This window comes from Gopherus evgoodei, chromosome 3 (genome assembly GCF_007399415.2).
Source record: "Gopherus evgoodei ecotype Sinaloan lineage chromosome 3, rGopEvg1_v1.p, whole genome shotgun sequence".
NCBI lineage: Eukaryota > Metazoa > Chordata > Testudines > Testudinidae > Gopherus > Gopherus evgoodei.
The window spans coordinates 10,084,870-10,108,032 of NC_044324.1; the positions used below are offsets into that span (position 1 = coordinate 10,084,870).

General features: G+C 52.1%; 1 protein-coding gene across 14 annotated transcripts in view; it reads right to left on the minus strand.

Moving 5' to 3' along the window:
* Positions 1-23,163, minus strand: part of AGBL5 (ATP/GTP binding protein like 5) — a 109,050-nt gene that overhangs the window by 39,282 nt on the left and 46,605 nt on the right. For 13 of the 14 annotated variants that reach the window (XM_030555023.1, XM_030555025.1, XM_030555019.1 and 10 more), the window contains 7 exons: positions 20,695-20,861; positions 13,210-13,387; positions 10,869-11,047; positions 9,073-9,616; positions 8,453-8,622; positions 6,141-6,276; positions 5,053-5,219 (listed from right to left, as the gene is read on the minus strand). In XM_030555023.1, coding sequence (XP_030410883.1) covers positions 5,053-5,219; positions 6,141-6,276; positions 8,453-8,622; positions 9,073-9,616; positions 10,869-11,047; positions 13,210-13,387; positions 20,695-20,861 — 1,541 coding nt within the window. Of the gene's footprint in view, positions 1-5,052; positions 5,220-6,140; positions 6,277-8,452; positions 8,623-9,072; positions 9,617-10,868; positions 11,048-13,209; positions 13,388-19,036; positions 19,126-20,694; positions 20,862-23,163 lie in introns of those variants that run through there. The other variant, XM_030555029.1, reaches the window with a different exon arrangement.

The window sequence follows — 23,163 nt, forward strand, 5'->3', positions numbered from 1 at the left end:
TCCTGAGCATCCTTTAGGTTCTCTTTAGCAAGGGCTAAGGAGTGTCAGAGGGTGCTTTGTAGGTTGCTTACAAAGTCCAGAATGTTAGTTCCTGGAGAAGGCGTAAACCCCTCCCATTGCTGCTTCACCAACTGTAATGGCCCCTTAACCTCGTGACCATACACAAGTTCAAACGGTGAAAACCCTAAATTGGGATGTGGTACAGCCCTGTAGGCAAACAGCAACTGCTGCAACACTAGGTCCCAATTATTGGAGTGTTCGTTGATGAATTTACGTATCATGGCCCTCAAAGTTCCATTAAACCTTTCCACCAGGCCATTGGTTTGATGGTGGTACGGGGTGGCAACCAAGTGATTCAACCCATGAATTTCCCACAGTTTTTCCATGGTCCCTGCCAGGAAATTAGATCCTGAATCTGTAAGGATGTCGGAGGGCCAACCTACCCTGGCAAAAATGTCTGTTAGGGCCAGGCACACAGTGTTAGCCTTGGTGTTGCCTAGAGCTACTGCTTCCGGCCATCAGGTAGCAAAGTCCACGAAAGTCAGTACGTACTGCTTTCCTCTGGGTGTCTTTTTTGGGAAAGGACCCAGAATATCCACAGCTACTCGCTGAAATGGGACCTCAGTTATGGGGAGTGGCTGGAGAGGGGCCTTGACCTGGTCTTGGGGTTTTCCCACTCTTTGGCATACCTCACAAGACCGGACATACTTGGCAACATCCTTGCCCATCCCCTCCCAGTGGAAGGACTTCCCCAACCGGTCCTTGGTTCTGTTCACCCCAGCATGGCCACTGGGATGATCATGGGCTAAGCTTAAGAGCTTCCCCCGGTACTTAGTTGGAACCACCAACTGTTTTTGCGGCTGCCATTCTTCCTGGTGTCCACTAGAAAGAATCTCCTTGTATAAAAGTCCTTGGTCTATAACAAACTGGGATCGATTAGAAGAGCTGAGAGGCGGTGGGGTGCTCCATGCCGCCGCCCAAGCTTTCTGAAGGCTGTCATCTGCTTCCTGCTCAGTCTGGAACTGTTCCCTTGAGGCTGGGGTCACCAGTTCTTCCTCAGACTGGGGACTTGGGCTTGGTCCCTCTGGAAGCGATGTAGGTGATGGGGTTGTTTCCGTTGCTGGTGAACCGCTCTCTGCTGGTGCACCTGAGGGTATTTCAGGCTCTGGCTGAGCCTTTTGGGTATGGCTGTCTGTTGCTTCTGCCAGTTCTGGCTCGCTGGCGCCCTCTGGCGTTGAGTTTGAAGATGTGGTTGCACTTGCTGGTGCTGGTTGCTGTTCCAGTTCCAGGCCTGGGACTGGAGGTGCTGTGGCTGTTTCAGTGGCTGGCATGGAATCTGGGTCCACTACCTCTGTCTGGGTCTCTGGTAACGCAGACAGGGCCTCTGTGGACGGCTCAGGAACAGGAATGGGTCTGGAAGCTTGCCTGGTTTGGCTACGTGTAACCATTCCCACTCGCTTGGCCCGCTTCACCTGGTTGGCCAAGTCTTCCCCCAGTAGCATGGGGATAGGATAATTGTCATAGACTGCAAAAGTCCACATTCCTGACCAGCCTTTGTACTGGACAGGCAGTTCAGCTGTAGGCAAGTCTACAGCTTGTGACATGAAGGGGTAAATTGTCACTTGGGCCTTTGGGTTGATGAATTTGGGGTCTACGAAGGATTGGTGGATAGCTGACACTTGTGCCCCCGTGTCTCTCCACGCAGTAACCTTCTTTCCGCCCACTCTCAAATTTTCCCTCCGCTCCAAGGGTATTTGAGAGGCATGCGGGCCTGGGGATCTTTGGTGTGATGGTGGTGTAATGAATTGCACTCGCATGGTGTTCTTTGGGCAGTTGGCCTTGATATGTCCCAGTTCATTACACTTAAAGCATCTTCCATCTGATGGGTCACTGGGCCGAGGTGAGTTACTGGAGACTGGTGAGGTGGAAGAATAGGGTGTCTGTGGCTTTACTTGGGTTGTATGTGGGGTCCTTGGCTGTCCTCGGTTGTAGGGTTTATGGTCGGGGTGCCCCCTGGGGTATTCGTTCCCCTTGACCGTAGCTTTCTTGCTTTTCTGCCACTTCCATCCATCTGGCTCCAATCTCCCCCGCCTCAGCGAGATTTTTGGGTTTTCCATCTTGTATGTACCGTGTTATGTCCTCAGGAACACCATCCAAGAACTGCTCCATTTGTATGAGGAGGTGCAGTTCTTCCAAGGTTTTAACATTGTGTCCTGATATCCAGGCATCATAATTTTTCCCAACGTAGTAGGCGTGTCTGGGAAATGACACATCTGGTTTCCACTTTTGGGTTCTGAAACGCTGACGGGCATGATCCGGGGTTATCCCCATTCTGTATCTGGCCTTGGTTTGAAAAAGTTTATAGTCGTTCATTTGCTGCTTAGGCATTTCAGCTGCCACCTCTGCTAAAGGTCCACTGAGCTGTGGCCTCAATTCTACCATGTACTGGTCTTCAGGGATGCTGTACCCAAGACAGGCTCTTTCAAAATTTTCCAAGAAGGCCTCGGTGTCATCACCTGCCTTGTAGGTGGGAAATTTCCTGTGCTGTGGAGCAATAATTGGCGAAGGGTTGTTAAGATTGGCTGGCACATGCAGCCCAGCTTGCGCTAAGTCCAGTTCATGTTTTCTCTGTTTTTCCTTCTCTTCACTTTCTTTTTGTTGTTTTTCCATTTCTCGGCGGTGGGCCATGTCTTCTTCTTCTTGTTTCCTTCGGTGTGCCACCTCTTCTTCTTCTAGTTTTCTTTTGTGGGCTGCCTCTTTGGCTGCTTGTTCTCTTTTGTAGGCTGCCAGTTTGATGCTTTCTTCCTTTTCTTTCAGCTCCACCTCTTTTTGTCTTTTTTCCAGTTGTCGCCTGTGTTCAGCTTCTTTGATTTGTCCTTCGGCCTCCATTTTTGTATTGGAAGGCATGGTTCCTGTTTTTTTGTGTTGGGGTGCCCTCCGGTGTTTATCTTCTGAACTGCAGGCTCTGCTGTCTCCTGGGGTCTGCCTAGCAACAGTGCCTCTTTCCCTTTCTTCCTAGCTAATTTTTTCAATGTAAAGTAAACCAGAAAAACCACTTTATTTGCATGTAAATAGTGCTGGTATTTGCCTCCTAATGGGAGTGCTATTGTGACAAAAGACCCTTAACAGTCTCTTAATGGTTTCTTGCTTAATATGCAAGCCAGAAACTGCAAGAGAGAGCAGAGAAAAAAAAAATCTCTCTGGTTCCCTTTTAAAACCAAACTGTTTCTCTCTGCTAAAAAGCCCCTAGCAGAGAAAAGAAAAATATAATATTCCTACTGGCTTCTATCTTTCCCAACACTGCCACTCATGTCAATAACCTAGTCCCAGATTTGGACCTTAGCGTCCAAAATATGGGGGTTAGCATGAAAACCTCCAAGCTTAGTTACCAGCTTGGACCTGGTACTGCTGCCACCACCCAAAAAATTAGAGTGTTTTGGGGCACTCTGGTCCCCACAAAAACCTTCCCTGGGGACCCCAAGACCCAAATCCCTTGAGTCTCACAACAAAGGGAAATAAACCTTTTCCCTTCCCCCCCTTCCAGGTGTTCCTGGAGAGATACACAGAAGCAAACTCCGTGAATCTAAACAGAGGGATTCCACCCTCCCCGTTCCCAGCCTGGAGAACAGAATTACCGAGAGTCAATCTCTCTTCCCCCCTCACCCAGAGGAAATGCAAAGTCAGGCTAGTACATCTAACACACACAGGTCTCCCCTGACTTCTTCCTCCCACCAATTCCCTGGTGAGCTGCAGACTCAATTCCCTGGAGTTCCTCACTAAAGAAAAAACTCCAACAGGTCTTAAAAGAAAGCTTTATATAAAAAAGAAAGAAAAATACATAAAACTGGTCTCTCTGTATTAAGGTGACAAATACAGGGTCAATTGCTTAAAAGAATATTGAATAAACAGCCTTATTCAAAAAGAATACAATTCAAAGCACTCCAGCAACTATAGACATGTAAATACAAAAGAAAAACAATAACCCTTATTGTTTTTATGATCTCTGTACTCACAACTTGGAAACAGAAGATTAGAAAGCAGGGAATAGAAATCACTTCTCAAAGCTGAGAGAGATTCAGGCAGAAGACAAAGAACTCAGACACAAACTTCCCTCCACCCAGAGTTGAAAAAATCCTGTTTCCTGATTGGTCCTCTGGTCAGGTGCTTCAGGTGAAAGAGACATTAACCCTTAGCTATCTGTTTATGACAGCCTGCACGTACTTCTCGGCAAACGCCAGCTCCCCTTCAAAAGGGGGACAGCAAGCACTGGCCCCTCTGAAGCTCCGAGTCTACTGAAGTACAGAGCTCAAAGCACCCATGCCATTGGTGCTGTGCACATCCCAGGGCTCCTGGCAGCTCCTAGGGGCAGTGGACTCATCTTCTTTCCTGTTTCTAAAACGCTGTGCACATTTCTAGTGCTATGAGCTGGGCAGGGCACCCCATGATCTCACAGATCTGCCAGTGGGCGGGGCAGGGCGCTTGACCGCCGGAAGCCGCTCTCCCCCTGGAGCATTGTGCTACGTCCCAGCCCAGCCGCTGCCAGAGTTTTACAGGGCTAGGCTCCAGAAGTGTAGTGCTGCTGGGATTCAGCCACCACAATTTGGGAAGGCAGTGAAGAAAGGTGCAGGAATGAATGGTCTCACTCGCCCCCTGGAGCTTGGCTCGGATGCTGAGGGAAGGGCCCCACTCCTGAGAAGGGCCCTGGGACCTTCAGGCCCCAGGAGTAAGCTGCTTGGGTCTGAAAGACGGGTCCTCCAGTAGCACAGCCCCTCTCCACACTGTTTAGAGTCATCCCACCTCTCTCTGCCATGTCAGCACTAACTCCGAGGGGTACCCAGCCCTGAGTAGTCTCTAGCCTGCTGGCAGCGTCTGGCTGCAGGCGGAGGCTGCCCCATGGACACAACGCTGGAATTCGCACAGAGTCCCAGCCATGCGGCACTACTAACCTGCCTTTCACAGGCCCTGGGGTGCTGATGCACTCAGCAGAGCTGCTAGCCCTATCCTGGGGTCCCCTCCCGACTCCGCCTGGGGGAGATTTAGGCAGGTCCTTACTTGGAGCCCTTCTTGCGGGAGAATGCAGCCATGCCCTTCAGGTTGCGCACATGCTTCAGCATCCAGGCTCGCAGGTTGTTTAGGCTGCTGTGCTCAGACATGACGAGCCGGGACCAGGGGTTACATTCTGCCATGTCCAGCGCCGCGATGGCCAGCGCCCGCCCAACCTGCCGAGGCAAGAGGCACTCAGTGAGGAAGAGCCCAGTCAGGCAACAGCACAGCGCAGCAAATGGGAGAGTCATCGAGTCCCAGTCCCAGTTCCTGGGGGCCCGGGTTTGGCGTGGGCAGCACGCAGACAGGGCAGGCAACCCAGAGGGCTTCTGGCCCACAGTTCACAGTGCTGTTGATCTAGTCTCAGCCGCCCCAAAGGGAGCCAGGAATGCGCCCAGCAGCAAGGACAGCCACTTCCCAACCCTTCCAGCTCAAGCACTCTGGCAGCTCCCTGGCATCCCCCACCCAGTTATGGGGTTTGCACTATCAGCACCGATACCTTTTACAAATACTTTACAGCAAACGTCAGGAAACTGCAAAAATCTTACTCCAAATAAGGAACCAGCAAGGTGAAAGCTGTAGAAACAATGGCTTAGATGGGCCCCCAAGAGCTGATTCCATAGGGCTGCTCCCAAGCCCGGGAGGAGATTTACGGCTCACACACTTGCTGCTCAGTGCTCAGCACTGAGCCTGCCTGGTTCCCTGCGCGTACAGCTCCACGAGCGAGGGAGCCTGCCCGGTTCCCTGCGCGTACAGCTCCGTGAGCGAGGGAGCCTGCCCGGTTCCCTGCGCGTACAGCTCCGCAAGGAACCGCGAGTGACAGAGCCTGCCCGGTTCCCTGCTCGTACAGTTCTGTGAGGAACCTCAAGTGATGGAGCCTGCCAGGTTCTCCGCTTGTACAGCTCCACAAGGCATTGAGAGTGATTGCACCCGCCGAGTTCCCTGCTTGTACGGTTCTGCGAGGCACCGTGAGTGACCCAGTCCACTGGGTTCCCTGCTCATATGGCTCCATGAGGCACTGCGTGTGATCAAGCCCGCCTGGCTCCCCCTCGTACGGCACCACGAGGCACCGTGAGTGACCAAGCCAGTCGTGTTACCTGCTCAAACAGCTCCACGGTGTACTTGGTGGGGAAGGTTGGAGGGGGTGGAGGGCTCGCCCGCCCATTGTCATGGCAGGCCATGGGGATGCTGTTCACCGAGCGCCCGGTGTTATAGTTGCACTCCAGTGTGTAGCTAGGAAACACAAGGGAAGCCCATGTCACTTCATCCACACCACGAGGACCAGCACTGTCCCCATTACTATTCCCAGGCTCCAGACATACACCCAGAGCAAATGACACAACATCCCTACCAGCCTCTTCGAGTGGCACCTCTCACCTGCTGCCCCTTGAGCTGGCAGCCCTCACTGAAACGGGACCACTGCCCTGACAGCAGGACAGCCAGGACTACCATCCTCATTACAGAAGTGAGCAGCACGTCTTGCTACAAAGCCCTGCCCTGAGCCCAGCAGTCCTCGGAGGGGGAGCCACCTCCCACTGCATCAGCACGGCCACTGCTGGGGCTCTCTCTCTAGAAGGCAGGGGCCAGAGGCACAGCTGCAGTCTCTTGTCATTGGCTCCGATAGCTCCACTGCACTCGCTGTTGCACACACATAGCCTCTCTGGACTAATTACACAAGACAGACCATCAAATCAGGCCTGAATAAAGACTGGGAGTGGATGGGTCATTACACAGACTAACTTCCCCCCGTGGTTACTAACACCCTCTTGTCAACTGTCTGAAATGGGCCACCCTCAGGCCACGTCTACACTACAGCATAAAATCGAAATTATTAAAGCCGGTTTTATAAAATCGATTTTACGCGTCCACACTAGGGCACATTATTTCGGTGGTGTGCGTCCATGGTCCTAGGCTACCATCGATTTCCGGAGCGTCGCACTCTGGGTAGCTCAGTAAAAGAATGAGACCAATAACTTCGATTTCCGTCCACACTAAGCCTAAATCGATATAGTAATATCGATTTTAAGGTTACTCCTCTCGTTGGGGAAGAGTACAGAAATCGATTTTAAGAGCCCTTAAAATTGATTTAAAGTGCCTTGTAGTGTGGACGGGTACAGCGTTAAATCAATTTAACGCTGTTTAAATCGATTTAACGCTGTAGTGTGGACCAGGCCTCATTCCCACTACATAAGTGATTTTTCCTCCCTTGGTATTCTACTCTTAATTGAATTGTCTCGTTAGACTGACCCTCCCATTTGGTAAGGAAACTCCCATCTTTTCATGTGCTGTATATATATACTCTGCTTACTACTATTTTCCATTCCATGCATCTGATGAAGTAGGTTCTAGCCCACAAAAGTTTATGCCCAAATAATTGTGTTAGTCTCTCAGGTGCCATGAGGCCCCCTCGTTGTTTTTGCTGATACAGACTAATTACGGCTCTGCTCTGAAACCTATCCAAGACAGATGCTCAGGGAGGCAATGGGACCTGCCCAAGGTCACAGCTGGGCAGTGACAGAGCAGATGTCCTATGACCTGTCCACAAGGCTTCCTGGTGCCGACCAGCCGCTCTACTTCCTCCTGCAGCCAGACAGCGTCCTCTAAAGAACGGAGGTGATTCCAGGGGGGAGGAGCCAAGCCGAGACCAGGACTGGTTTCCAAGCATCCCAGCTCTGCTGAGCACTCCCCGCAGGAAGCGGGGCGCAGGGAGCCAGGACAGGGAACTCACTGCACACCCCATCACTGCACTCTAATTGTAGCAGGAAAAACCAGAGCCTTTATTCGGGGCTCCCAAGCCCTCCCCTGAAAGCAGCAGGGCTAGCGGCTCTGAATGTCCAGGGCCTGCAGAGCCAAACTAAACAGCCAGGCAACTCCCAGGGAGGGGGAGGCTCAGCCAGCACCCAGGGTGGGAGCAGGGCACCCACAGCAGCACCCGTTCCCACCTGGGCTCACAGTAGGGGTGACTGAGCTCATCACAGCAAGCAGCCAAATCTCAACTATGGCCACTGAAGCCATATGGTGGAACCCTAGTGCTGGGACTCCAGGTCCTGGCTGGTTCCTACTACCACGGAGCCCCTGTGCTGGGCCCCACTGCTGAGCCACTGCAGAGGCCAGGCACAGGCAGGCAAGAGGGGTGGGCATGGCAGAGCACCAATCCTTGCTCTCGCTTATGCTGGGCAAAAGGAGTTTACACCTTTCTGGTGGAGCCTGTGCGGACCCCAGGCTAGCCTCATATGCCGGCCACGGAGCATTTCCTCTACAGCCACAGCACTGACTCAGCCCAGTGTCCCGCTGCGTGGTGATGTGGTACAGCCCCATCGGGGGGAGCCGCTGCACTAAACCAGGTGGTGCTGACACTACGTGAGCCGCCTGAAGGGCTGGGGAGAGCCCCCAAGAGGGGCCCGCACACCTGTGAATGATGCCCGAAGCCTTGTAGATAGCCACTCGTCCACTGCCCTCTTTCGACTGCCCGTCCCTCTTGTCTCTGGCATACATGTTCTTCTCAGAGAAGTTGCAGCCCATGAAGTCAAAGTGAGCTGAGTTCAAGGAGATGAGTTTCGGGAACAGCATATTCTCCACCTACGGGTTGAGAGAGGCAGACAGAGGTCAGGCAGTGCCCACATGGTGCAGGCACACCACTGGCTCCTGAGGCAAGCCGAGACGTACTGGTAAGAGACGCACCTGACTGGAGCACCACAAACTCCACTGTCACTGCAGCTCAGCACCAGGCTCTCAGGCCCTGAGTTGTACTGTGCATTTCTCCTCCCCATCAGCCAGTCCAGCCCCTCACTCCAGCCAGATGCACCTCTCCTGCGCTCCCCCAGCCTGCACACACACCCCGAACCTCCATGCATCTATGCCAGCCTTGTGCCAACCCCCATCCTGAATTCTCCCCCTCCAGCCTCACCCCATGCTGAACTCAATTTATGTCTGGGTTTAAAACGCAGGACTCCCCCTTTTCCCAGCCCAGGGGGAGGCAGCAGGCGCCAGAATCCCCCCACTGCTGAGCTGCCACCGCCCTGCCCTCACCTGGGCATTCTCCTCGCTGAAGCTGTTGCCATACATGAAGCAGCCGCGCTTGGAGGCGTGCCCGTGCAGATCCACGTAGTATGCCAGCCCGCTCTCCTGGGGGAGGATGGCTTCCAGGGGAGCCACTGACGAGGCGGTCTCGGCTTCCCTCTCACAGTGCTCTCCCGTGGGCTCCGAAGGCAAGATCCACACAGCTTGGTCCTTGTTCCCCAGCTCAGCAGCAGGTGCTTCCAGCAGCTGGGGGTCCTGAGAAAGCATGAGATCGGTGCTGGGGTGGTTGCGGAGGTTGTTGGCTTTCTCTAGCTCCGACAGAGAAGCCTCCGGGGCCAGGGTGCAGTGGCAGATGGAATGGTTGGAAGATTTTGTGCTTAGTGAGCTGGAGGTGAGCGGGGAGGCGTGCACCCTCCAGTCAGGAGCGCCGGGTGGGCCACGGCTGTGGATGTGATGGTAAAGGAGCACGGCTTTGGCTCCATACACAGCAGGATGCAGCTCTGCATCAGGGCTCAGATACTGGCGGTTCAGGTTCACCCCCCGGGCATCAGTTCTGCAGAAGGGAAAGGGGAGACATGACACCTGCCTGTCCCCAGCTGGATGCCCTCTGCTGGGCACTGTAGGCCTCAGGGCATGCTGCCGAAGGCAGGGGCCAGGCCCAAAGTACTTCCCATGGATCACCCCTGCCACCCTGCTATGGGCCAGCAAATGCTACCCTCCACCCCCAGGGCTGGACAGAGCATGCAGCAAGCTGCTGGAGGCTCCACTGAGGCTGAAGGAGCCATCATCAGGCCTTCAAAAGGCACAGAGGCAACTCCGAGGGGGAGCACTGCCTCTTCGGGGAGATCGGGGGAGTTACTGAAGAAGGCCTTCTGGCCCTCCCAGAAGCTCCCCTTCTCCCCCGCAGCACTCTCTCCTTCAGCTTAAGTCACTGGAAGGAGAAGCCCATATCTCCAGGGGTTCAGACCATGCTGTGGGGCCTAAAGCTCAGCTACAGACACTCCACTCCCCTGTGCCGGCTCGAGGGGGCCCCTGGCCAAGAGACAACCCACTGCTACCAGATTCTGGAGCGTCTCCCCTTCATGAATGGCTGGTTGTGCTCACAGTGGTGCTGCAGCTCCTTCCGTGGCCAGCAGGAGCTGCTGTTGTAACACACCACAGCTCAGAGCCCGGCTACCAACTAAGTCACGGCTCGAAGGGAGCGGCCAGGTGTGCATCAGACACAGCCCTGCTCTCTCGCAAGGCCAATGAGCAGCGAGCTGCAGCCCTCCCACTGACAGGCTCTGTGCAGTCTGCACCTGGCACCGACCGGAGCTCTGCTCACAAGCACCGCATCTGCTCCTGACACCACGCGCGGCAGGCACTGTGGAGGTCAGGCAGGAAAACTTGGAGCTCTGCTCCAGGCCGGTGATTCCTGCCCCTTCACTCTAAGCTCTGCATATGGTTTGGCAAGTGACTGAGGCTACCAAACACCTGGGTGGGATCATGGACTTTAAATGTGTTTTTGTCCCTCTGGAGATATGTAGCAGGCTCCAAACTAGAGCTGGCCTTGAGCTGAGGGTCATGGGCTCTAAACTCTGCCAAACTCAGCTCTTGCCTCACTAGGGGGTTCTGATGCAATCAGAACCTGTCAGCTGCTCAACCCAGGCTGGTTCCCAGCTGCCCCAGAGCCGGCATTCATTACTGCCAGCCCCCCCGTGCCCCTGCCAGCGCGCAAGCCTAGCCTCTGCCTCCAGGGAGATGTGCAAGAGAGAAACCCAGCCCAGCAGAGCCAGGGCAGCATCCGCAGTCAGTGCAGCTCTCACCGGTAATGACCTCGCACCACACCGTCTGGGTTCAACATGGGGATGAGCTTGAAGACGAACACGCGCCTCAGCACCTGGGCTCGAGGATCGTCCTCCCGCAGGATGAACTCCAGAAAGCCATTGAAGACAAAGCTGGAGGGCGTTTCCCCTGGGTGAACTCTGCTGCTCAGGAAGAAGACCTAGGGGACAGACACTCAGAGCTACCGACTGTTCTCTTCCCAGCCTTGCGCCACACACCCCAGCCGCTCTGGAGCTCCAGCCACTGTACATTTCCCAGGGCTCCGCCCCACATCCCACTCCAGGAACCTGGCCCACTGGTGCAGGGTGAGAGCCCAAGCTCACCGCATCTGAACACTCCAAGCAGGTTCCGTTTCAATGGGCGGCAGCAGTCAGAAAAGATAACAGAATGTCAGGATCTACTAGGAAAGGGATAGAAAATAACATCCTGCCACTATCTAAATCCAAAACCACCTCTTCCGCCACCTCAGTCTGGGATAGTTCCTCAGATTTATCCCCTAAAAAGAAAATGGCTCAGATGGGGCAATCTCCCTCTGCAGTGGAGGCCAATGCAACAAATTTGTTTAGCTTCTCTGCAATGGCTGTGTCTTCCTTGACTGCTCCTGGGTTACCTAGGGAGGTGGTGGAATCTCCTTCCTTAGAGGTTTTTAAGGCCTGGCTTGACAAAGCCCTGGCTGGGATGATTTAGTTGGGGATTGGTCCTGCTTTGAGCAGGGGGTTGGACTAGATGACCTCCTGAGTTTTTTTCCAGTTCCTATATATCTTTTTTTCAGATGGGGTGACCACATCTGCACGCAGTGTTCAAGATATGGGCGTACTGTGGATTTATACAGAGGTAATATATTTTCTGTCTCATTATCTATCCCCTTCTTAATGATTCCCAACATTCTGTTCGTTTTTTTGACTGCCGCTGCACATTGAGTGGGCGTTTTCAGAGAACTATCCACAGTGACTCCACGATCTCTTTCTTGAGTGGTAACAGCTAATTTAGACTCCAACATTTTATATGTAGCGAGGATTATGTTTTCCAATGTGAATTACTTTGCATTTATCAACACTGAATTTAATCTGCCATTTTCTTGCCCAGTCACCCAGTTTTGTGAGATCCTTTTGTAGCTCTTCACAGTCTGCCTGGGACTTAACTAGCTGGAGTAGTTTTGTATCATCTGCACATTTTGCCGCCTCACTGTTTTTTGGTCCTCTTGTTTTTTTTATATGGCGTTTTTAAAGCATTTCCATGGAGCCTGCAGGCATTTCACTTGTGACTATTCCAGTTAGTTTAACTCATGTCCTCCTTTCTGCATAGTTTCTCTTTTCAAAGTAAAATGTGACTGTGATGGGTTTCTTGGTTACTCCACTGAAGGATATCAAATTGAATTACATTGTGGTCACTATTACCGAGCGATTCAGCTATATTCACCTCTTGGACCAGACCCTGTGAGCCACTTAGGACTAAATCAAGAATTTCCTCTTCCCTTGTGGGTTCCCAGACTAGCTACATCATGAAGCAGCTATTAATGGTGTCTAGAAATGTTATTTCTGCATCTCACCCTAAGGTGAATCAGTATGGGGGATAGCTGAACTCCCCAATTATTACCGAGTTTTCTAATTTGATAGCCCCTCTACTCTCCCTGAGCCTTTCACAATCACTATCACCATCCTGGTCAGGGGGTCAGTAGTAAATCCCTCTGCTATATTCTTATTAGTCAAGCTTGGAATTTCTATCCATGGAGATTCTATGGTACAGTTTGATTCATTTATAATATTCACTGTATGTGACTCTACGTTTTCTTTCCCATGTAGTACCACTCCCTCACCAGCGCAACCGACTGTCCTTCCTGTATATTTTATACCCTAGTATTACTGTGTCCCACTGATTAGCGTTCCACCACATTTCTGAGATGCCTATCAGCAGCAATAATCCGGCACTCAAGGTCACTCATCTTAATATTTAGCCTTCTAGCATTTGTATACCAGCACTTACATTTGTCATTGTTTAGTTGTCTGCATTCATCTGATGTCATTGAATGGGACTCTCTTTCATTTGATGGTTTCTCTTCAGATCCTACATGTATTTTATCAACTTCTATCTTCTCCTCTTTACTGGGATATAGGATATCCCAGTGAATACGTCTTGCTCTAAGGGATGTCTCACACCATGAGGACAAAGCTGTCCCCTGCATCCTCCGTGCCTGGATTCAAGGAACTGCCAGGGGGCAGACATGCCAGCAGACAAGACAGCCAGTCTGCTGGCAGGATGTCGGTCCCAGGGCTCCTAGGCAGTCCAGTCCCCATCCCCACCCAGAGGCAGCCAGCGACTTACCCTCTTCCCTGCAAAGCAATGCGGGCGAGGAGTGGCTTCATCGGGGAATAGATTGTCCAGCCTGGGCTCGCGCTCCTCCCTCATGCCATGGCACGAGGTGACAGTGAGCAAGTCCACCCGCAGATTGTCCAGGGAGTGGCACAGCAGCTCTCGATGGTAATAGATGGAGTCAAGGGTGCTGCAGGGGGGAGATGCAGAAAGGCCCTGAAGAGCAGTTGTGACAGTCGAGGGGACAGGGCAGCTCCCCCCACATACCAGCTGGGCACTCCTGGAAAAGGGAATCCCAGCCTCAGCAGTAGGGAGAGGTACCCATCTTCCCAGCCAGGGGACAGGTCCCACCAAGAAGGACTAGCAGAGTCCCACCTGAGTCTGGAAGGTGGCCACCGATCCAAGCAGTGGGTGTCCTGCCCATAGCCTCCCCTCTGCAGGGTTCCCGGGCTCCATTCTGCATTCCCTTTGGGAGGAAGTCCCACAAAACAGTTACCTTCTCCTGGCTTCCCTCAGTGCCTGCTCTGCTCCCATCCCCCAGAACAATTCTGGGGCCCCTGGGTGAGGCCTCCAGCCCGGCTTGGCTATCCAGTCTAAGTGCACCCTGCTCCTGTCTAGTTCTGAGTCTTGCCTGGAATCTGGAGCCCAGCCCTATGTACCACTTCTTTATTATTTCCATTGCAGCAGCGTTCATAGGCCCACTCAGGACCACCATGGGTGATGCACCATGGAGACGCTGCCCTCGCCCCACAGCAGAGCAGACACCCCAGCTGGTGTAACTAGCAGGTGGAGAGAGTGGGCAAGGGAGGCAGGTGATCAGGATGAAGGGGTCATGGGCATGTTTTTCAGGTTTGAGAGTGGTGGGTTGTGTCAACAGGAGGCAGTGGACTCACTGGTCCCTGCCAGCTCCTACCAGTTCAGTCCACAGGTCGCCACAGGTGCATCTTGAGGAGGTTGTTAAGGAAGAACCTGGTTGCCTCTTTACAGATCAGTTCAAAGAGGGCATTGCCGGTGGGAAGGACAGGTGGACGGGTAATAAAGGCTGGCGCTGCTTGCAGGAGGAGGGGTGCCCTAGTGAGACAAGAGCAGGACAAGGAAGGAGCAGAATTGTGCAAGGCGCGACAAGCAGCTTGCACCAGGTACAGAGGAGGCAGTGCAGGGATCCCAACGGCCAGGAAAATGAGCTCACAGCAACAGCATTCTGGACAGACCCAAGAGGCACCCTGGAGGCCAGAGAAGAGGAGGCAGCAATAACCAACAGGGCAGACAAGAAATGGCCTATGGGGACGAAGCGGACATTTTTTAAAATTTTTTTGAAGCCGGCGTGTGGCTCGGTTTTCCCTATAAGTTGCAGTGTTCCCTAGTGAGGGGATGTGATGTTATTGATATAAACTGGGACCATACAGAACATGGTTTGCAACCAAGGTCCTGCAGTGGCACCAAATCTTATGTAAAGGGGGTCATATAAGGTGTCTAAAACCAGGTTATGGGTTGCTGGTTATGATTATGGTGTCTATATGTATGTATCATTTTGTGGTTTAAGTTATGAGTATTGGCTGTATACTGTCTGTATTTCAAATCTGTGCTGTGTTTCTGGGAAACATCCCAGACAAGTTGGTGTTAGCTCTATCTAGCCTGCTTGATGGCCCATTAAGGACCATCAGCTACACAATTGACCTATTGAGAGGAGGCAGATACGCCTTGTAACTCAGCAGGGTGTGCAGGAACTGGCCCATGTGACTGCAAACTCCATGTTGCTGTAATTTTCCACAAGAAAAGTTCTTTCCATAAGAACAAAGAAGTGTTCTTGTTGGGTCTAAACTTTTGGTGAACTTTGGAGCCAAAAAACACCCAGACTGGCCGTCTCTGCATAATCCTTTCTGAACCTTTTTTTGAACAAAGCACTGACCTGCAAACTACTCATGACACCCCCTTCCTCAAGTAGCCATTAGCCTTTATCTCTATGCATTTACTTGTTAAACTTGCTCTTCCTGTAAAATCTTGATTGATTATGCATGACCATTATCTTTTATTAATCACTTTGTTTACTTCTGTGTATAAATATTGATGCTCACCCCTAATAAAGGCGCCACACTTATTCTAAAGCTTTTGGGGTAGTGTGAGCCCGTTGATCAACGCATTAGTGTCTGGTCTCTGACAGAATTGTGTGCCCAAAATTCCAACTCCGCACGAGCTTGGGTGTTGGAGAGGTGAGTGAGGACTTGCTTTATTACCTAACATTCTTACACCTGGAAGAGCCTATATAAGGCTAATGCCTCATCTCCATCTTGTCTTCAATCCTGCTTCTTACCTCTGGAGGGTCTTTGCTACAAACTGAAGCTCGGACAAAGGACTGATGACCCATCCAAGCTGTGGATGTACTCCAGAGACTTGATTTGAACCTGCACTTTACTCCCTCACTGCTACATGCCTGAACTAAGAATTTTGCCATTACTGTATGGAATTGATTCCATTTAACCAATTCTAGCTCTCATCCTACCCTTTTCCCTTTATGAATAAACCTTTAGATTTTAGATTCTAAAGGATTGGCAACAGTGTGATTTGTGGGAAAGATCTGGTGTGTATATTGACCTGGGTCTGGGGCTTGATTCTTTGGGATCGAGAGAACCTTTTTCTTTTATTGGGGTGTTGGTTTTCATAACCGTTCATCCCGAGGACGAATGGGATTGGTGGTGATACTGGGAGACTGGAGTGTCTAAGGAAACTGCTTGTGTGACTTGTGGTTGGCCAGTGGGGTGAAACTGAAGTCATTTTTGTCTGGCCGGTTTGGTTTGCCTTAGAGGTGGAAAAACCCCAGCCTAGGGCTGTAACTGCCCTGTTTGAGCAATTGGTCCTGAATTGGCACTCTCAGCTGGGTCCCGCCAGAACCAGCATCATCACAGGGGAAAGGGACTGTTTGCTCTCAGGGAGGCTAGGAGACATAAGCGTGAGTGGTGCCCAGTGCTCCGAGCTGGGATGGGACACTGGAAAAGGACTGGCTGAGGCAGACCCCTATCCACGGAGAATCCAAGAAGACAACAACAGATCCAGTCCCCAGGACATTTACCTCTGGCAACCCTGGCTCCAGAGGCAGACGGATTTCCCCATCTCTCAGCAGGGAGGCTGAGCAATGTTCCCAGCTCGAGAACAAGGGACTGGGGAGGTGTGAGGATAAGAGGTAGAGGCTGGAGACAGACAGAGCTTGAACTAAGGGGGTCACTGCAGGTGGGCTGGGCGCTGGCTGACAAGGCCGGGCTGGGCTGTAACCGTCAGTTCTCTGGGCCGCCCGAGGGGCTGTCTGGGCCGTGTGCCAGGTGACCAATAAACCCGCCTGGTTTCACAAGGCTGGGTGAGTGTCCCTGCAGGTGCTGGGCGGGGGGCACAGATCCCTGAGGAGAGGACACGTCTCCCCCATGGTCTGGCTCAGTGGGACTTCCTAAAGCAGGCTCACAATGTGAAGCAGGGGGTCTGCAGGCTCAGAGGCCCAGTTTCAGGAAGGGGGGAGGCCTCGTGATGCAGCCTGGAGGAAGAGTGGGACCCCTAGGGAGTCTGGCATACTGTAGGGGTTCCTCCCAGAGACCACTCCAAATCTCGTGGGGAGCACGGACCCTGTGGCTCCCTGACACCCGTATGAGGCAATCGGGGAGATGGTGAAAGGCTGCACCTTAGAATGCTGTACAGAAAGCAAGAACACGCCCTGGCCTGGATGTGCAGGTCCAGAGACAGAACTCAGAGCTGATGCCAATGTGACAGAGGACGGTGGTGCTGCCAGATTAGTGAGTAGGAGCAGGGAGATGACCGTCCCTCCTTACATGGCAGTGGGGAGATCGACACTGGAATATGGCGTCCAGCTCTGGAGTCCACATTTTAAAAAAATGTTGAAAAATTGCAGAGGGTGCAGAAAAGAGCCCCAAAAACGATTCACGAACCAGAGAAAATGCTGTACAGTGAGAAACATGATGAGCTCCATTTGCTAACATTATCAAAACGATGACAGAGGTGCCTGGATTACAGTGTGTAAGTACCTGCCTGGGGAGAAAATACTATGTATCAAATGGCTCTTGAATTTAGCGGAAAAAGGCATAAACACGAGCCACCAGCTGGAAGACAAATTCAAATGAGAAATAAAACATTTTTAACACTGAAGCCTTGTCTACACTACGGGTGGTGGGGGTGGGGAGGAATGGATCTAAGTTATGCAACTTCAGCTACATGAATAACGTAGCTGAAGTTGACGTACTTAGATCTACTTACTGCAGGGTCCGCACTACGCGATGTTACGACGTTTCCCTGGCTTCAGGCTCTTTCTGTGCACCTGGCCGTCTCTCTCCCTCAGTCGCTGCACTCTGACTAATTGCTCTAGAACGTTTAACACTTCTTTAACTGCCAGTTTACGTCTCTGGTTTATCCCTCCATCTCCCGACACTCTCTTCATCTGGTCTATTGTCCTCCTGTCCTTCCCCACCCCCAACTCCATTTCACAGCATACAGACTTAGTCTTTTCCCAGGCTTTTTGATCTCAGCAGTATTCCTGTCCTCCCTGGCCCTCTCCTCCCGCAAGGAGCATCTAGACACCAGATGACCTGAAGGATTCTTCCCTCTGCGTTCTGGTGACAGCAGCCCAGAGACTGTCCCATCACCTAGCCAGCCCCTACGAATGGCCCGGCCCTAGTGCTCTCCGTTGGTCGTGCTCATTTTGAGGCCTCTGCTGGGGAAGCTGTAACTTCTGCTCCTGCCTGAGAGTGGGAAAGTCTGGTGAAGTCTCAATGCAGGGATGCATTGAGAGGCTAAAAACCAAGTCAAAAGGAAGGGGAGCAGCTGGGTCAAGCTGCCATGGCCCAATCCTCTGGTGCCTCTTTTGGGTGTCTGTATGATCTAGCTGGGTGTGGGACACACAGCTGGAAGCACGGATTCAAAACAGACTGAGCTACTGAATCCAAAGGGAAGTGTGGAGAGGGAAATCAGGAGGGGCACTGCAGAGCCCTGGGGAGGAAGCCATCAGTCCAGACCACATGTAGAAGGCAGGAAGCCCACCATGCAGTCGTGCATACAAGCAGCGTACATGCCTAGGGACAGCTCTGGCTGCTGGCGACCAGCAGGACTCAATCTGAAACAGAGCCATGACATGAAGGATCCCAGGCAATAGAATACAAGGGATGTGGAGAGAGAGCTGGCACCTAAGCTTAAAAGCAGTGTTCTGCTTCGCTACTGGTTTGCCACTATCCATTGTAGGTGAGAGGTGGTCTAATGTCCTCAGGATCCTTCAGGCTGGCGGGCATCAGGCATCTGATACCCAGCCACTTGCTTCAAAACAGAAGGGGGGTGAGGACAGGAAGGAGATGAAGGCAGTCACCATGACAATGCCATGAACAGCCTGACAGATCAGGTGTTGCCAAGGACAACAGATCACATATGAAAGAAAACAAATCCTTAATGGCAAAAGGGCCCAATCAGAGGGCTCAAATTCAGCCCAAGGTTCTTCAAGGACTCCAGGACAAAGGATCAGCATAGGATACAGGAGCATTCTGCCCTGTGGGTGCTGGCTGACACGGCCTGAAAGGGCCCTTTGAAAGCAGCGCTCCAAGAGAAGCAGGACGTGTTGAAAGTTGCAGATAGGCTCTCTCTGGAGGGCTGGATGCCAGCTTCAGAGGCTGGAGAAATGACATGCGCACAGGCAGAGAAGGTCAACAAACAGTTCCAAGAGTGCAGAGTTCTCCCCCAAGCCTCCCGGCACTTCCATTCAAGCGATTCCCAACACACAGATTAAGGCAGGAATCCAAGGGAAATATGCAGAATGTCTACAACCCTGCCCGTCACTGGCTCTGCAGGGAACGCTCACCATTCCTTGAAAGCACCCAGGGCAGGCTGGGACTGCCTCCCTTCAGTGGGACAGGAGCAGACAGCTTGCTGTTGGCTCTTCTAGTCAGGTGTCCTGCCATCGGCACCACCCCAAGACCTGTGGAAGGACGCCAGACCTGAGCTTTCAAGAGGACATTCACTCTTCAAAAGCAGCAGAGGAGTCTGGTCTGGGATCAGGAGAGAGGGAACTTGCTCAGCCAAAAGGAAAAGATAGTTCCCAATCCCAAGGAGACCCTTGTGACCCCTGGGAGGGAGAGTGCAGCAGCAGGAAGCACAACCAAGTATCACACAGGGATTTCCCACTCACCCAAGCCTGACACAGCAGAGAGCACTGGTGTGAGAAGGCCAAATTCATCCCTCGGGCAATGCCACGGACTTCAGCAGCATGAGATGAACATGTGTAACTTTCAGGCTGGGTATGTAAACATGGAGCAACTGGCTGGATTCATAGTCCAGTTTCCTGTGTCTTTCTGAAGCTACAAGTGAGAGCTCTCTGCTCCGGCTGCTCCAGCTCCTGTACACCATGTCAAACTAGAGCCTAAGAAAGGCCAGGGGCTGTCATGGAACTGCAGCTCTTTGTGCTCAGAGACCACAGGCTTCATGTGCCAACATCAACTGCCTTTTCATATCCAGCTGATTTCTTCGATTCCCTGAAACCTCCCTGGAAAGCCATCAGCAGAGGAATGACATTCACAAGGTCACTGAGAGGAGTGAATGCCTTTGATTTGCCTTGAGATAATGAATTACTTTCTGCTTGTCTAAGGAAAATGGTTTAGGGCTATAACAGCAGAGTATGGAAGAGTCTCCAGGCCAGGAAGCAATGGAGGTGGGAGAGACTGCAACATAGAACAGTGCTGCAGAGATCAGAATGAGCTTCTGAGAAAGGGAGCAGAAGCTATTCCCAGAAAGAGGACAGTCTTTGGTGCAAGCATCACGCAGCCAGAATACCTGGTGCTGATGATCAGCCCCAGGAGGTATGGACCTCCCCTGGGATCGGGCTGCCGAGGGAAGGGAAAAGGTCTGTGTGAGAGGATGTTCTGCAGCCAGGAAGCTAAAAAGGAATGAAGCCTTTGCTTAGCCAGGTCTTCTAAACCCTCTCTCAAAAGGCAGCGCTGGGGGCAGCAATGGTTCCACTCCCTCCCTTTCCACATTACAGACCCTCCAGCACCTCTGCTCCTCAGTATGAAACAACACTGAGGCTGCGAAACCAGGGACGCTACAGACCCCCCACTGCCCGTCCCCTACACTTGGGTCCCAGGCAGCTGAGAGCTATGGAAATTAGTGATACACCCAGGACCCACCCACAGGGAATGCATGGAAGCTGGTCTGACCTTGGGATGGAGAATGCTGTTCCCGGAGACCCAAAATAAAGCCCAAAGGGCACCCTCTGCTCACCTCCCCCTCGCAAAGAACCACTCATTTGGGAACCAAGGAGTGCAGAGAAAACAGCTGTGGCTGCTCATTCCAGAGCTGACATAAGAGATACAAGCCCATGGCAGCTAACAAGAGGGCAGCTGGCACAATTACCCCAACTCCCTACCCAGGCCAGAACCACTGCAAAAAGTATGCTTGAGCAGAGAAAGCATGTCAAGGCTGGGGCAAGACAGGCAGCGAGAGGGTAACAAGGGTGGTGCGCACCTGCTGGGTGACATGTATTGACACTCCTCGAAGCGGCTGTCCAGCTGGGCCAGCATCTCCTGGCACTCCGTGTATGAGAAGGGGTAACAGAAGGCAAAGTAGGTGGTGGTGCCACGGTACTCCAGGAAACGGTGCACAAAGGACAGCACAAACTGGGTCTCCTTCATCTGGGACAGACACACACAAAGCAGATGCTGAGTGGCCGGCATGGCTCCCAGGAGCAGAGACCCACAAGCCTGCAGTCATCCCCCTTTGGGCGCACAGCATGGCATATATGGCTACTGGCTGGCATCCTACAATTCATCTCGTTGTACCTAAAAATATGCCCATTCCCCCACCCGCCCCCCGGCTCTAGCATTATAACCCATTATAACCAGTAGTATAATCACCACTAAACAGTGGCTGCAGCTTTGCAGTCAAACCCACAATCAAGGCAGCTTCCACCCATGTTTGCTCTGAATCCCCGAGGAGCCCAGACACCACCTCCTAGGAAAACAGGCTCTGCCTTACTGGATCAGACATTTGGTCCATCTCACTTTGCTGCCTCCCAACAGAAATGACCAAGACTTGAGACTTCAAAGGGAGGTGAAAAGTCCCAAAATGCACCAGGCCATTTGTGCAAAATTGTCCAGGAAAGAACAGAGTACCTCTTCCTGTTCCCTCTGGTGATCTGCTGACACCCAAAGTCTGAAATACTGTTAGCCCATCTGTGACAAAGTGGGACGGGTCTTAATGTTTTGTCTGAATACTGTGTGTGCGCGCCTCAGTTTCCCCCGTTACTCAAGCATGTGGGTGGTGGGATAAGAGACCCTTAGAGGGCAGCTGTGACTGCCTGGGTCAGACAATGGCCAACACTCTGTATCCTGGCAATTGATAGCCAGGGCCCATCCTCTGCAAGAGCCAGTTGGAGAACAAAGTGAGAGATGGAGGCCAGGTGCCCTGTTTGCCCAGGGAAAGAGACAAAGGCTGGAGGACAGGCAACTGGGCATGATAGAGGCTGGGCTGCTGGAAGCTGGTCAGTCAGCGGTTGGGGGACTGAAGAGGGGACAGCCCAGGGTTCAGGGCTTGGGATTGGGCTCTCACAGGATGGCCTTTGCGGAATGTTTCTAATTTCCGTGCTAATAAGCTCTGTTCTATGCTGTGTTCCCAACAACTAATAAACCTTCTGTCTTCCACGCTGGCGGAGAGTCACTGCTGGCTGCAGAGTCGGGAGGCAGGGCCCCTTTGGGAGAGCGTAAGGCTTCCCCAGGTGTCCCACCCAGGTGGACTCACCGCAGGGAGCCGAACGCTCCGAGGTCAGACCCAGGAGGCACTGAAGCCGAGGAGGTTTGCCCTAATGAGAACATACCCTGAGGGGAGACGTTCTGCACTAGTCCTGGCTGACTACGTTCAGAGCTGTTCCAGAGCACCGAGACTGGGACTCTGTGACACCATCTGAACCTGTTCTGCTGCAATTGTTGATGTCATCTAATTATCCAGCTCCAGTCTAAATTCAGCCCCAACATCCCACCCCTTCCATAATATATTTTCTGATAAGGTTAAATGCCCAAGCATTTGGAGTTGTTTTTTGGGAGGAAGGAAAGGCATGGAAATGGGACAGGCCACCTCAGGAAATCTGCAATGGAATTAAGAGCCTTTCAACTCTTGATTGGTTGCTAAAACAAACCAAGCCCAGAGTAACAGTCACCAGGAGTCACAATCCAAGGGTTACTGGTTTTCAGTCCATCTCCAGCAACAACTGTACACAGAACAACAACCAGCCTCCCCAAAGGCCAAGCGCTGAAGGAGCCAGAAGACCAAACTCACTGCACAGGAGTGCATGTCAGGGCAGGGGCAAGGCCCATTAGTGAAGCAGTGCGTGTGTCAGTGAGACTGTGGTCCTGCTGCTGCCCCCCTCACCTCCACCACTCTCCAGGGACTCTCAATCTAGCAGTTTTTAATTCATGGGGTTTTTTTAACTACGGAATTCTCTTAACAATCGCATTTCAGTTCGGAAGGCTGTTTCCCAGCTATCGTTACAACCGAAGGATTAGAGAAAAAAGATCTTCAGTTTGTAGGAGGAGTTTTCTGGGCATGACCCTGGTAAACCAGATGCCAGCTCCTGCCAAGGCTGTAAGCATCAGCTGAGCATTGAAAAATTCATAGCTGGAAATTCACAGCCCAGCCCACCTGTATGTTAATATTGTTTGAAATGGGTGCTGAACTTGTAAGAATGTGTTTAGTCTCTATAAAATGCTTGTGAGTTGCTGCCTGCATTAGCCTGTATCCTGTGCTATAAGGTAATAAGTAAATTTTGCTTTACAAGTGTAAAAATCCCTGCTCTGAACTTGTGAACTTAGGCACCATCCAGAAGAACTATCAAGACTAAATGGGCCATTGTGGAACTTAACTTTGAGAGGGAAGAAAACAAAGTAAGAGGGGATACAGCCGTGGACAGAAGAATTGACATAAGGAGGAAGGGTAGTGTAG